Source organism: Centroberyx affinis, unplaced genomic scaffold (assembly GCF_046629955.1).
Source record: "Centroberyx affinis isolate AG114_WGS23_722 - 3 ecotype Tasmania unplaced genomic scaffold, CSIRO-AGI_Caff_v1 ptg000264l_1, whole genome shotgun sequence".
Lineage (NCBI taxonomy): Eukaryota > Metazoa > Chordata > Actinopteri > Beryciformes > Berycidae > Centroberyx > Centroberyx affinis.
In genome coordinates, this window is record NW_027278945.1 from 342,845 (window position 1) to 356,725 (window position 13,881).

A 13,881-nucleotide genomic window follows, 5' to 3' on the forward strand; every position below is an offset into this window, starting at 1 on the left:
TCCGTGCTGGAAAACGTTCAAGCTGTTCTAATCATATTTTTGTGTTTCTGTGATGGTGGTGAAATGTGCCATCTCACATGCTATTCCATAATTTTCATCAAATATTCAACTGGGTTCATATCTGGTGACAGCCAGGTACCACGGTCTTATCATGCTTTTGAAACCATTGGCTTTTCAAATTCAGGGCCATTGTGTTTCAGGGCCTTTTCATCCTGGATGAAACCACTGCCATGAAGAATAAATTAGCCGTTGATGGCATTAAACTTCATCTCGAAGAAATGGCTGGACTAAAATTGAGCCAGCAAATGCACCTCACACCAGTACAGTGTGAGACGATTTTATGCAGGTCCATTAATTTGCTCATATATCCTGTGCAGGGACAGTTGAGGCAAAAGATGGTTGAGATGCTTCTTCAGTAGTGGACAGTATTAATGGGAAGTGTAAGGTGAATGCGGAGCAAGAAGATAATTGGGAGAGGAGCATAGGAGGAGGGCAGGCTATCCTCATTCAGTTTAATCCAGTCTTACACTGGAGCTGAGCATGGTGGGACTGGGTCACAGGTGACAGCATGGTGACAGCTGGAGGTCCCAGTCCACACTGTAAAATAATTTTAAAAACCTTAAATGAAGTTAGTCAAGGTCCTCTGAAGGTAGAGACACAGATACAGTGTAAATAAGTATATATAAGTATATCAGTGCCTTTACTTTTGCCTCTCCATCAATACTTCCCCCCTGTCAATGCCTTATCATTCCACAGAATTAATTGACATATTTTTCAAACCTTAACATAGTTGGGATTTGAGGACCATCTTTACAATCAGTGAGATAAAAATAACCTCTCAGGGACTCTCTCAGACATTTAATTGAATATATTTAACTGCAGTGAAAAGTTAAACGGCTGTGCTGTTGGAGGAAAAGTGTCTCACAGTCTTGGGGGATGTAGCGTTTCTGGAAGTCAAAGTGTGTTCAGAACTTGTGCGATAAAGACGCCCGCTTTCATGTATTCGAAGCACGTTGGATGAGGGCATACACACTTGCGGGCCATGAATTCAAAAGGCTTAGCTTCTAGCCCGATGACAACCTGAAACAGTTCATTGATGTATAACACTCAATGAAATATTGAAATAAGCAAAGAGGAGATTCTGCCTCGGGGGTGATTTGCCTGCTCGGTCTCTCTGCATAGTCGTCTAACTAAGTGTCCATCCAGGGGGGTCTCTCTCTCTCTCTCTCTCTCTCTCTCTCTCTCTCTCTCTCTCTCTCTCTCTCTCTCTCTCTCTCTGCTATAATCTGTTGGTTGCAGCTAATTAATTTCTGGTTCCTGGTATAGGCCTACTGTCTCACAAGAGAATCTTGTTTGCAGGAGATTAAGAGATAGTGTTTGTTAGAAAGGTGTGAATTATCAGTGAGGCCTGATCGCGTGCACCTGCTTAATTGTCATAATGAGGAGTCTCTTGGGCTCGGTCGGCTCGAGAGCGGGAGAGAAGTGGATCTTTCACAGGCAGGTAAGGCCTTCTGTGGTTTTAGACAAACAAAATGTACTCCTGATACAGTCCAAACAAATGTTGGAGAAATGTATTAGAAAGTAATAGGGACTGTTGTATTATATTATTGGTAATGGTGAATTACTTTAAGAGAAGGCTTGCCTTTTATAAATTAATTAATTGACATTGCTGACTTCACAGGGCAAAGGATTAATAAGAAACTGATAAATTATACTGTTGCTCTTTTTCTCTTTTGAGATACAGCTCTTTTTGATAGTCTGTGGTGAAAATACTGGGACAATGGGGTGAAATTGGCTCCCTTTACCATGAAGTCATTAAATTTGTGGGCTAGTTGTGATCAAAAGATGTGTTTGAGACGGTTAACTGTGGATTTTGATTGTATTATCTGCTTACATGTTATGTCAAATGTTAGTTGTTGCTGCCATTTCCTAGACTCCTGAATCACATCCCGCCCACTCATCAGATTTTGGAGAATAATGGAGTGGTAAGGAAATGGCCATTCAGTCTGAATATCAGGCTAGCCATTTCCCCCAGTTTCAGTTGAAAATATAGGCCAAAAGCAACTATCCAAGTCTTGCAAGGTAAAGTTTTTGTTACATATCCCTTATAAAATGTGTATTATTTCTGACTCATCTTTGACAAATTGTTGATATCTTACATTTAGAGACTTTACCAAGCCCAAAATGCTCCCTATCGCATCTTAAGACATCTCAGTGGGATGTCAGGTGGGGATTAGGTTACACCCAGCACTCTGGCTCAGACTAGAACACATGGATGACCGCAGGCCCTGATGTAGTGCATGGACTAAGCCACACCGGCATATTTCATGTTGTAAAGCACTTCAGCAGGAGGGATAGCTCTTTTTTTCCCCAATAGATTTGTATGGGAAAACTAACAAGTTGAGTGTGGTGGTGGGTAGAAAAGGGTATTTGGCTAGTGTGGATCCAGTATATTTTCAGTTTGTTCTGTTTGTTCCACACTGTTCGAAAGTACTGTAGAGCAGAATCCATTACACAGCAGAAAGCCTATTGAAATGCATTGAGATTAAAAAGGCTGCATGTTTGACTGGCAGTGTAATGTTGCCAGGTCCCACTTGAGATAATTATTTTTTATTTCACTTGTTACAGAAGCCTAGGCTTACACTTACTGAAATTTGGGGGAAAGACTGTACATTTTACCATTGATTTTATCTGGCTAAAATATTGTCTTGAATCATGGTCCTACATGTTGTGTATATGAGGGAAACAAGATAACAATAAGAACAATAAGACAATAAGAATTTGACCTTTGCTCTCCAAAGTCATAGTGTGGCTCCATCCACCATGCAGTGGCCAGTAGCCAAATTGTCTGTTTGAGCTCTAGGACTTTGTGGCTTCAGTAGAGACCATTAGTCGTCAGTTATGGGAATATTTGTTCATCGGGCGATTATAGTTTCATATCTGAGCACTTTACTCTTCACCATGCCTCTGCGTGTGGGACAGCACCATTAGCCCTATGCGTAATCCACCATAAAAATATTTCCATTTGTCTCCTAAGGAGATTTTTATTAATGGTCTAGGAATATTGTGGAATATACAGCACACCCACTTAATCCAAGGAGTTTTAAAGACCTGCAAGCTTAAAGTGGAATAGCTCTGTATTTCAGCATATAAATATGTTATTACTAAGGACAGGTTGGTCTGTATTAATACACATCATCAAATATTAAGTCACTATAACATTTTTCTTACCCCCTACCTTTTGATGCCACACTGATGATGAATAGATGGAAAGGATGACTTTGACTGTATCCATTATTTTCTGGGGGATGGTGGAAACTAGAAAGCACTATTTAGAATAAATTATTATTTGGATTTATAAGCAGAGAGACATTATGAGTCCACAGCGTCTCCTATTCCTTGCCCAGATTGTTGTTGCACCACAGATTATAGCTTTAGTTTGTGGCTTTGGGGGAGAGTTGATCATGTTGATTTATACTGATTGGATTGCCCTAGGCCATCAGAATAACATATGTGAATTTTTAGATTGAGCAAAATTCCCTTTTAAATGGACAGCCTGTTCAGTGCTAACTAGGTGAGCTTTAACTAACTAGGTATTAACTTGACCCATAAGCATAGTAATAACGGGGTTTGTTAACATATGCTGAGATCTGGTAATCTTCTTATGGGTTTGAGTTTTTTCCACCCCTGTGAATAGCTTAACAAAATATGACTCTGTAATGGATGGTCATGTCCTCATCCATTCCCCTCCTCCCACCTACTATAACTTAAAATAGGCCATCAAGTGGCTAATGAACTGATAAGCCCTCTGTGTCCTGTGAGGGCTTTTGAACATTATAAGCCAAGTGTTTAGGTGTATTTGGTGAAACAGTTTTTCAGAGAGCATGCAGGCGAGGGAGACTCAATCCCTCACAGCAGCAGCAATATGAAAAATTGCTTTCATGTGCATCTGTTTTTCTATGTGAATCATAGTAAATAGGCTATAACCATGGTAGACAAAGGTCATAGGTCAGTTTATTGGCTGTGAATGGAGCAATGAAATATTTTGGTCATATAGTCAATATTGTTTAGGTTAGCCTGAGCTAGGCAACGCTTGTAGAATGAATGTGTGGCCCTTTACTTTATCAGACCTCCAGCTAGTCAAGCTGCTAGTATCATTATCAGTTTTGCATCTCTGTAAATCCATGTTTGTGTGAGCAGTCTGAGAAATTAAAATAACATGCTTTTTACTGCGCTTACTTCAAATCTCTTTAGACTTCATTTTTAAAACATCTAAATCTGTTATTATGTAGGCTATACAAAACCCTTTTAATTTAATCTTTGACAAGATTATCAAATTCATTGACGATGTCACAAACTTAAATAATTTCAGAAAATGTCTACTAAGCCTGGATAAGCACTTTCAAGGGAATACTGTTGGATTAATTTAAAAAGTTATTATTATTATTATTGTTATTATTTGTATTATTTGTCGTTGTTGTTGGCATATTTTTCCACATCTTTATTAGTATTCTTGGTTTTATTTTTTATTGTCAGTACAATAATGTCAAAAACTACACATGCATATATATCAAGCAGCCTACCAGGCTATCAAACATGTGAGAACCATGCAACAAATCCTCAACATGGCTAATTTCAGCCAAAATGACTAAATGATTCAATTGAGAGTCTAACACTTAATTGTTGCAATTTCATCAAACTTTCCCATATTTCTGGGCAAGTTTCATAATCTCTCTCTCTCTCTCTCTCTCTCTCTCTCTCTCTCTCTCTCTCTCTCTCTCTCTCTCTCTTTCTCGACGATCAACTCAATTTTGCATTGCTTTTTCACCACCACATTTTAATATTTCCCGTTTCACCACGCCAGTGTTCAGTGCGAGGCTAAATTCCACCAAGTCCCGCGAGCAAAGGTGGATTGTAGGTTAACTGGGATTATTGGGTTTGGCAAAAACTGCAGGCTTGGCTGTGGTCAAACCTTTGGGGAACACTACTCATAACCACTATATCCTAACATATGAAATTAACGTTGATATATATATATAATATAAATATCGTCGTTTGGTCAGCCTATTCTATTGTAATATAATTTTCATAAACGCCTGTCTGATTCCCACTGGAGAACTTCCCATTCTCCTTGCAGGCTCTGAAGTCTGTCAGTTTCTTTGACCAGTGGTAGTTTTAGTTCGCCCAACTTTGCGCAGGCCGATGGTTTGTGACTGACTGGACAGCGACAAGACAAGGGGCGCTTTATAGCCTGTTGTTAGACAAAAACCAAGAGGGATTAATGCAGCGTCTGTCGGCCCCATATGCTCCTTAGCACTGCTTTGCTCTTGATTAAAACTCATTGTATGTATGAAGTAGACTATTCTGAAGGCCTGGTGTCTAATCCGACTGTGACTTGTGCACTTTGAAGACATGAGACTCCAAGGTTACAATAACCAGCAGAATAAAACCTATTGTGTGCCGGTGGATGTATCAGTGAGCATTGATTAGGCTTATGAGTCTATTGTTTAGACTAGAAAAGCACGGTGGCTCTCCGCCTTACATCCCTAACAGCAAATTATAATAGTATTGCTATAGTTTTCCTATAATAACTTATACCTAGTGAATCTGTGCTCTGTGCTAGGCCCACTCAATAGTGAGTTTATAATGACCTTATTGAACTTTATGGTATTTTATTTGTCTCCTATGGTATCACTATAATATTCCTAGGGACTCATAGTTTTCCTGTGAGATTTGTATCCTAAAATAAATGAGGTTATGTGTTTTTTTTTCTTTTCATGTCTTGGAAGTGAAAATTTCAAGAATGACTAAGCAGCTCCATTTAATCAGATAAAGATGATACAGTCTCATGGTGGAGATGATGCTGATCTCACTCTTTTCTCTTTTCTTCTCGTGTGGGAACTTTAATGTTGATTCTCTCTCGTTTTATTAATAACAATGACTCAGTCTCCGCCAGCTACAGCTGACGTTCGTTTGAAAGTGACCCTGCAGTCTGAAACATTGTTTTTTTGTTTTTTTTTGTTTTTTTTTCTTTTCTTCAGCAGACTGGATGGAGGAGTTGTTGACACGGAGTGGAGGCGCATCTCATGAATATTCAGGTTCCTGACAGCCTAAGCTATTGTTTCCAAGTTCAATTGTTTCATTGTTTATCGCCATATAGTTGTTTTTTAATTTCACAGTGTCATATGTCGCTGTTAAACTTGGCCTTGTAGCCTACTGCACAATATTTTAATTGATTTATGATTATTATAGCGCTAAAATATATAATAGGCTACAAAAATATAGATAAATACAGGCTGGAAATAAGAAATAATGAATAAGCTGCGGGCTTCATCCTTGGATATGTGCAACTATGTAATAAGGTCTTTCAAAAACCAAAATCCAACCTCCTAACAGACAGAAGGACAGACAGAGGGAGACACACGCACACACACACACACGCACACACCTATTTTCTGACCACGCAGGAGTGGAATCAAAGTCGCTCTTCTCTTTAACGCTTCGATTATTTCAAGCAACGCTTTTAATTAGTGCGCTCCTTTAGTGGAGACTCCAATGAAAGAGAGATTATTGGCAATGTCAAGGATGCTAATTGAATGTTGGACTTCTAACAATTAGCCCACTGCAGAGCCATGTCGACTCATTACAGATCCCATTGCCGGTCTGACGTTATTGTCTCTTGTAGTCAACTCGACAATAACGTTGCACTTCAGAGTTGGACTTTCAGAAATATAAATAAACTCTCCTTGAAAGAAAGTAGCCTTACTCCTCAAACTTAGTTTTTCAGGCTGTAACCTCTCCACTGCGCTTCAGTAGAGTCAATAGGACTCCGTTATCCCGTTACGAAAAATAACTAGCCTATTGTAATCCTATAATACAATTTTAGAAGGCTGCTATACAAATATAACAGTAAAACTAATAATTATCATGCAGCTACCATGAGTGAAAATAATATATCACAGAGAATCGTATAGTAATGCCATATATTTATCATAAAGAATATCATAAAGTAGGATAAAGTCACTATAAACTCACTACCACAGACACACTATATGTCAATGTAGGAATATTAAAGGAATATTATAACGAGTTCAATTTTAGGTTCACTTTCCTACATTACACGACGTTGCAATAAGTCTGTAAAGCAACTGTAACTTTTAGTGCCGAGTTTCTTCCCATTGAGGCCTGTGTGTTATAGATATTTATTTAAACTCAGGTCTAATTCAAGGCCCAGGCTCATGTTTGCAGAAACGATGACCTACACTGCCACGTCCCTAACGAAAAATCACTATAATAGCCTATTCTCATAATATTCTCATAATATTACATTAAGGACTTATAATGTGTCTGTGGTACTCAATAGTGAGTTTGTTGTGGCTTTTTCGTAGCATAATGTTTTTTTTCTCCTGTGGTATCACTATAATATAGGGACTTATAGTTTTGCTGTGGTATTTATCCTTCTGAATTATTATTCTCATAGTTCTTCATCATAAGAATGCACATTGAAAGAAATTGTGTATTTTTTCGTATGTTTTGAGTGGTGTAATAAATTCGTGGAGTTTTCAATGTGTTTGTTTAGATTTTTTTTTTTTTTTTTTCAAATGAAATGGCACATATTGACTCCTTTGGGTGCCTAGTCGGGATGTCGTCTCTAAACCCATGCGGCGGGGTCTGAATGAGACCGCTGCCGCCCTGCGCCCCAAAGAAACCCCCGCCGGTAAAATATTGAGATTAACATCTCTTGGAGGCTGGGATTAAACACTGCTTTCCCAAAACGCACAGTCTTTTTGTTAAGACTATCTGAATTGAACTACCGGAGACTAAACTAGAAAAGAAAAAAAAGAAAAAAAAAGTTAATTCCACCGTTTGGGGATAGCCAGTGATGTATAGTGGCAAGTAAAAAGGTGGGTAAACTATGGTCCCAGTCGGTGATTATTATAAGGCAGACAACCACCGATATCAACAAAAATATATTGAAAAAAACATTGATTTATCCTTTTTTTTCCCTCAAAAGACCATAACCTACTATAACTCTTTTTTTTTGTTTTGATTAGATTTATTCTCCCTTACATTCCTGGGAAAATCCTACTACCAGAAATAGAGTCGGCCATGATTAGGTTGCAGTACAGGCTATGTTAATATATGTAATCATCTCAAACGCCTGTTGGAATAACAAATAGTGCGTGAGGACACAGAGTGGGGTCGCCATTGAGAGGCGTTAGTATGATTACTCACTGAGACGGTAATTATTGGCCTAATTAACACGCAGTTAACACTCAAGCTGCAAAACTCCCGTCTGTAAAATTTCGAAAATGCTTGTTCTCATTATGAAGGTCAGAGGATTTTTTTTCTCAGATGTTTTTCGGTAGGAAAATCTCAAATACCCTCAAAAACATTGAGTCATCATATTAGATTATCCCATTAGTTTTACATCACTATTTCGTTTGAAGAAAAAAAAACCAGAGTCTAATGATTTCGTTCCGATATTTTTTTTTCAAACTTTGTAGATTTAAAAAAAAAAAAAAACAAGAATATTTCTGTAGCCCAAATAAACCACCCTAAAATCCCACTAAGTATTGTATCATATTCACTTATTTTTGCAGCGACATTATAGGGTGAAGTTGGACTGTGGGTGATAAATGTGTCCAGCAACCATATTACACACTTTGTTCATTTTCCATTTTCTCTCTGCAGCACATTCACACTCACACACACACACACACACTCACAGACAGATTTAGTTCCTTGATGAATGAGTGCGGTAAGCTCACAGGACCTTTATTCATGTCTTTTCAGCGGTGGGGTCACACCATCTTTGGAGCCAGTAAGGATCCATAATCACCGTGTGTTGAGATCAATGGAGGGGAGCAAGTGTGGAGCTCTCAGCAGCCGAGAGTCTTTTCCAGTATGGCTAACCCTTGATTATTACTACCATGTGCTTGGAAAGTCTTGTCTCTCTTTGTAATGCTAATAATTTAACCATTAGCATCTTTTGTTGTTCAAAAAAGTTAGAAATCTATTAAAATCACAGCAGAGAGTCTGATGCGAGGGGGCTCACAAATTGCATACAATACAACAGATCACAGTTTCGAAGGCTAGCACAGATAAAAAACACATATGTACCATTTATATAAGACACACACTGATTGTCTCTTAGAAACTACATATTGATTCCTTATAAACACTTTTTCTTAAATAAAGTAGTGCATCCATGTCCACACACCATCCTCATCAACGTGTCTCTCTGCCAGCAGGTCGGCAAAGTTGTGTAAGAAGCTTAAAGGAGGTCTGTCCATCCCAAGCACTTAACCAAAAGATTGGCTTCTCTAGCAGTTTTGTTCTTGGATAAGCATTTGTTCCGTGGCTGTGATGTACTTTTTCATTTAGAGTCCACTCTGAGTTGTGCCCAGATTAACCAACAGGTGTTTACGCATAGAGGCACACACTGACAGACATAGATGAGGGGCTACAACCTGTGAATGAAAAGGAAAAATCTCTTTGCCAGTGCTAAAATAAATTAAACCTCTCCTCTAGGGGGACCAAACACCATCATGCCAAAAACTCGAGGCCACTGAGAGCCCTGCCTCGCCGACGACGGCACACATTAACCAGTCTTTTACGCATGTATTTTATTGAGGGATGGCAGCGCTGTGTTTGATGTATCGTCACTGTTTGTGCACTTTTGACAGACGATCGCTCTGTTCACAGGACCTGGAATTTCCACGAGGAAGTTTGATCCTTATAATCCAAGCAATCGGCATTGAAGTTCAGCTTCCACGATGCCGCTTGGTCCTTATAATCCAAGCAGTCTGCCGTGGAGTTGAAGCCCAGGCCGGACGTCCCGTAGCCCTGGGTGGAGAGGGACGCCGGGGACTGGTTCAGATGGCTCGTGACTGCGTTTGTGCTCATCGGACTGAGAGTCGACCCGGGGCCTGACAGCTGGTGGTGCATGGGAGTGAGGTAAGACCCGCAGTCCATGCCGCTAAAGTAGGACGTCGAGCCGGCGTAGCTCTGGCTGTACCCCGAGGCTTGGGTGTAGGTCATGGGATAGGACCGCTGCATGCAGGAGGAGGAGGTAGAGAGAGGGTCTGACAGCGGAGAGATGGACGCCGGGCTCCAGATGGACACTGGGGCGGTGCTGGTGGAGATGGCGGGGACTGTGGTGGTGCTGGTGGGGGGTGTGAACTGGCCACTGGCCCCGCTTTCCGAGCTCACTTCTCTGGTTGGGGAACTTTTCTTTTTGGCAGGTCGCACCTTATTCTGGCCCCCGTTCTGTTGCTGCTGCTGCTGCTGGCGACACTTTGCCCTTCGGTTCTTAAACCAAACCTAGAATATCCACACATTGGTATATATTATAAATTTACATTCATAATTACCCTTATTAGACATATAACTTTGCTCCACTTTGCCTATGATGCGCCTGAAATATCTTAAATGAGCACAGCCCAGTTCAAAAATGTTCACACTGCAACAAATATCCCTCTTAACATTTAAGTCTATACTGAGTCTTAAATTATTATTATTTTTTTTCCTAAAATAGTTGAAACAATCTACAATTGGGGTGAGATCATTTCACTCGTTTCCAATGCAAATCAACTTATTTCAAGACTTTTTTTTTAATCAAGTGACATCTTGACCAGTGGACTGATCCGCATTGTTTCAAGACATTGTCAAAATTCTCGAAACGGGGATCTGCATCGGAAAAGTGGAATTATCTCACACCATTGGAAGAACTTTTCCACTTGATTTAATGAAAACAAGATGTTGAGACTCAGTACTAGACTCAGTGACGGGTTAAGATTAATATTTTCTGCAGTTCAGATGTAAAATATTAAATTGTTTAACGGTTTCATGTGTTCGACGATGTTTAACAATGGTGATGCTGTTTATCTTTCATGTAGACAGGATTAAGCTAGGTTGATTTACAAATTATAAATCTAGACAATAGCTGTTCAACCTGACAAAGAATTCTCTTAATTGGACATATATTTAGTATATATCTTAAATGATGGCACAGCCCAGTTAAAATCTTTTCACTTCTAAAATATTTAGGTTTTTAACAGTTTCACGTGCTCAACGATATTTACCAAAGATGCCAGATGCTCTGGTTAACTCACCTGTACACGGGACTCAGGTAGGTTGATTTTCAGCGCCACCTCTTCGCGCATGAATATGTCCGGATACCGAGTTTTGGCGAACAGCGCCTCCAAAACGTCGAGCTGGGCGCGCGTAAAAGTAGTCCTTTCTCGCCTTTGCTTGCGCGGCGTTGCTGTAAGGAAAACGACAAACATAATGTTGGTTATGTATCCATATGGAAAAACATGACGCACAGGTGAAAGAAAAAAATAATCAAAGCTAGATCTGTAGCCTACACGGTAGATTTTTTTTTTTTTTTTTTTTTAATGTTTGCGTAATTACGCACGAGTCCCGTGAGACGTGGACGTCAGTTAGGTATGGCAAGGTGTGGGCACTTACATACTTTGTAACCCAATGAGCCAGGATTTTATAGAGTAGTTTTTTTTATTATTTAATGGAGAGCAAAGATCAATAAAATTTGTCTATTTGGAAACCATATCTTAAAATAAACACACATCAGGGGAGCATTCTGGACCAAAGTTCCCTCTAAGTTCGTCTGTGCAATAAAGTTTGACGAGCTACGTCTAATAATTTATCAGACTGACCAAATAATAATATCTTGTCAGTCATCAGTCATTACTCCACTTTATCCTCAGAAATTCAGTCGACATAAGCTGGTTTGGAAGTTTTGGAGGCAAATGATAATAGATACAGGGGCTCTGCCATACTTTAGGGTTTAGTGGTTTGACGCCCTGCTGCGAGACCATAAACACACTGTCAGCACCCAGTCCAGTGAGCCGTTATCACCTGGCATCATTCATATTCTGTCATCACTCTTCATTCATTCCTGAAAAAGTTTGAAACCCACCTGGATAGCCCACCGATGGATGCAAAAGGTCCATTCCAGAAGTGGTTAAGCTCAGTCCATTGACTGTGTAAGGTGGTTGCTTGAGATACGACATCATGCTAATGTTTGTCTGGGGGCTGAAGTTGGAGAAAATTTTGAAAACTGATGAGAGCTCCAGAGATGTACTTGGTGTCCTATAGTCGTCGTGTTGTCCGTGTTGTACTGGATACCTGTTCCAAAAACGACAACAGAAGAAGAGATCGATCAAGATGTACCTTGCTAAAGGATGTTAGGTCTGTTCACATGGCGCTGGAACCGAATAAACCCTCTCCAAAACGCACGGCGCTCTTCAAAAAGCACCACATCTCCAGCTGTCCTCATCTCGAGAACCCCCCCCCCCCCTCCTCCCAACACACACACACACACACGCACACACACACACACACACACACACACACACACACACCCTGAGGCAAAAAAGCAACATTTTCAACAAGTAATTTGAAAGAACAAACAAACAGAAGTTCAAATATGCACAAATTTGATCCTGCATAAAACCACAATGAAATCAGAGACTACAATCGTCAGAAATATTAGGGGGTCGCTTAAATACTGTGTGCTGAAACAAGGGCTCTTCACAAAAAAAAAAAAGACAGACAACAAACCCCCGTTGGCAAAATGGAGTCAACAGGAGCCATTTCACTTAATTTTCGCTTTGTCACTGTGTTTTGTTCGCAGCGCTATTTCTCTAAATGTAAGCAGAAAGTCAGTGGGACGTGAAAGGAGAACCCACCTTTATTTTATTGAAACTTGTGTATTTACATGCCCGTCCTGTTTGATAACAGCATGTCCACTGGCAGCATAAATTACCAACATCTTTCACTGAACAGACCAAAGTCCCGATTCAAGATGTTTCACCTAATTTGTAAAACCTTTGCTCTGGAATGAAGAAAATCTTCACGAAAATGGCTTCTAACAGCCTGTTTCACAAGATTCACATACATTTTTAAGGGAAATTAAAGGAACAAATTTGTAGATATTTTGTGCTTTAAAAATCAATTTGATACAAAAAGCCTAAGTTCGAGGGAAGAGGTCTCCCCCTATTGAACACGTGCTTGTTGTTTAGTCACTTGTATATTTTTTTTAACTGAAATAAATGTTGTGTGATGATGCTGATTGGTAGATGAGTGATTGGTGTCAATTCAACTTCAGTGACCCTCACCCATTTTCCCCTCTGTGCCTCTTGATTAATTGCATTTTTTTTTTTTCAATATCCAACGGTTTTTCCCCCCTCATCTCAATCTGTCACTTAAAACAGACCCCGTCTACCAGTTGCACACACCCGCTCAATAATAATTACCCTGTCCAAGAATTAATTATGATAAATGTTTTTTTGTTGATGAATTAACGAGATAATCCGAGTGGCACCTAATTGGAGCTGCATGGCCCAGACTCTGTGCTTTTTGGTAACATTTTTAGTTTAATGTTGTTCAGGCTCCTACAAAAATAAATGCAGCAAATCAAACACGCACGGCTTCCTCCTTTATTTCAAATATACATGTATGAATTGTAATCTTAACATTTATTATTTTTTCGTTCTGATTTGAGTAATTATCACCAGTTTGCAGGAAAAAATATTTTAGGCGCTCGTGGAGAAATTAAACACTTACATTTTAATTCAATCGAGCAGAAAAAAAAGCTAAATTATATCATAATTCACAGTTCGAATTTTGACTCATGAACATATTTTCGAATCTGTCACTAATAGAGTTCAGTTGTAAAATATCCTCCCCAGTTATATTAAATGTCAAGTGTCAGGTTATCGTGTATTGTGGGAGAAACGCGTGATTCAGCTGTGGAGGCAGAGGAGAAGCAGCAGAGAGAGAAAAGGCCCCTGAACATTTTTTATAGCAGGCCTAACTGTGCTGCTTTATGCAGAGGGAGGTGCAGCCACACGC

General features: G+C 39.6%; 1 protein-coding gene across 2 annotated transcripts; it reads right to left on the bottom strand.

The window, feature by feature from the left end:
• Window positions 1–9,702: 9,702 nt before the first annotated feature.
• Window positions 9,703–12,041, bottom strand: otx2b (orthodenticle homeobox 2b). Of its 2 annotated transcripts, none has more exons than XM_071546540.1 (3): window positions 11,945–12,041; window positions 11,118–11,269; window positions 9,703–10,326 (listed from the first exon to the last, which is right to left on the bottom strand). In XM_071546540.1, exons 1-3 carry the CDS (start codon window positions 12,039–12,041, stop codon window positions 9,703–9,705), a joined length of 873 nt encoding a protein of 290 aa, XP_071402641.1. The 2 variants fall into 2 exon arrangements, with proteins under 2 accessions (XP_071402641.1, XP_071402633.1); XM_071546532.1 differs by having other exon boundaries at window positions 11,118–11,272; window positions 11,924–12,041.
• Between the last annotated feature and the right edge of the window lie 1,840 nt (window positions 12,042–13,881).

Excerpts from the sequence above, each read along its gene's own strand:
- otx2b (XM_071546532.1), bottom strand. The coding sequence starts at position 12,041 with ATGATGTCGTATCTCAAGCAACCACCTTACACAGTCAATGGACTGAGC. Across the intron at positions 11,273-11,923 it reads TGGGTTTCAAACTTTTTCAG|CAGCAACGCCGCGCAAGCAA; the intron begins GAATGAATGAAG and ends TCGTTTTCCTTA. Across the intron at positions 10,327-11,117 it reads TACCTGAGTCCCGTGTACAG|GTTTGGTTTAAGAACCGAAG; the intron begins GTGAGTTAACCA and ends TGGATATTCTAG.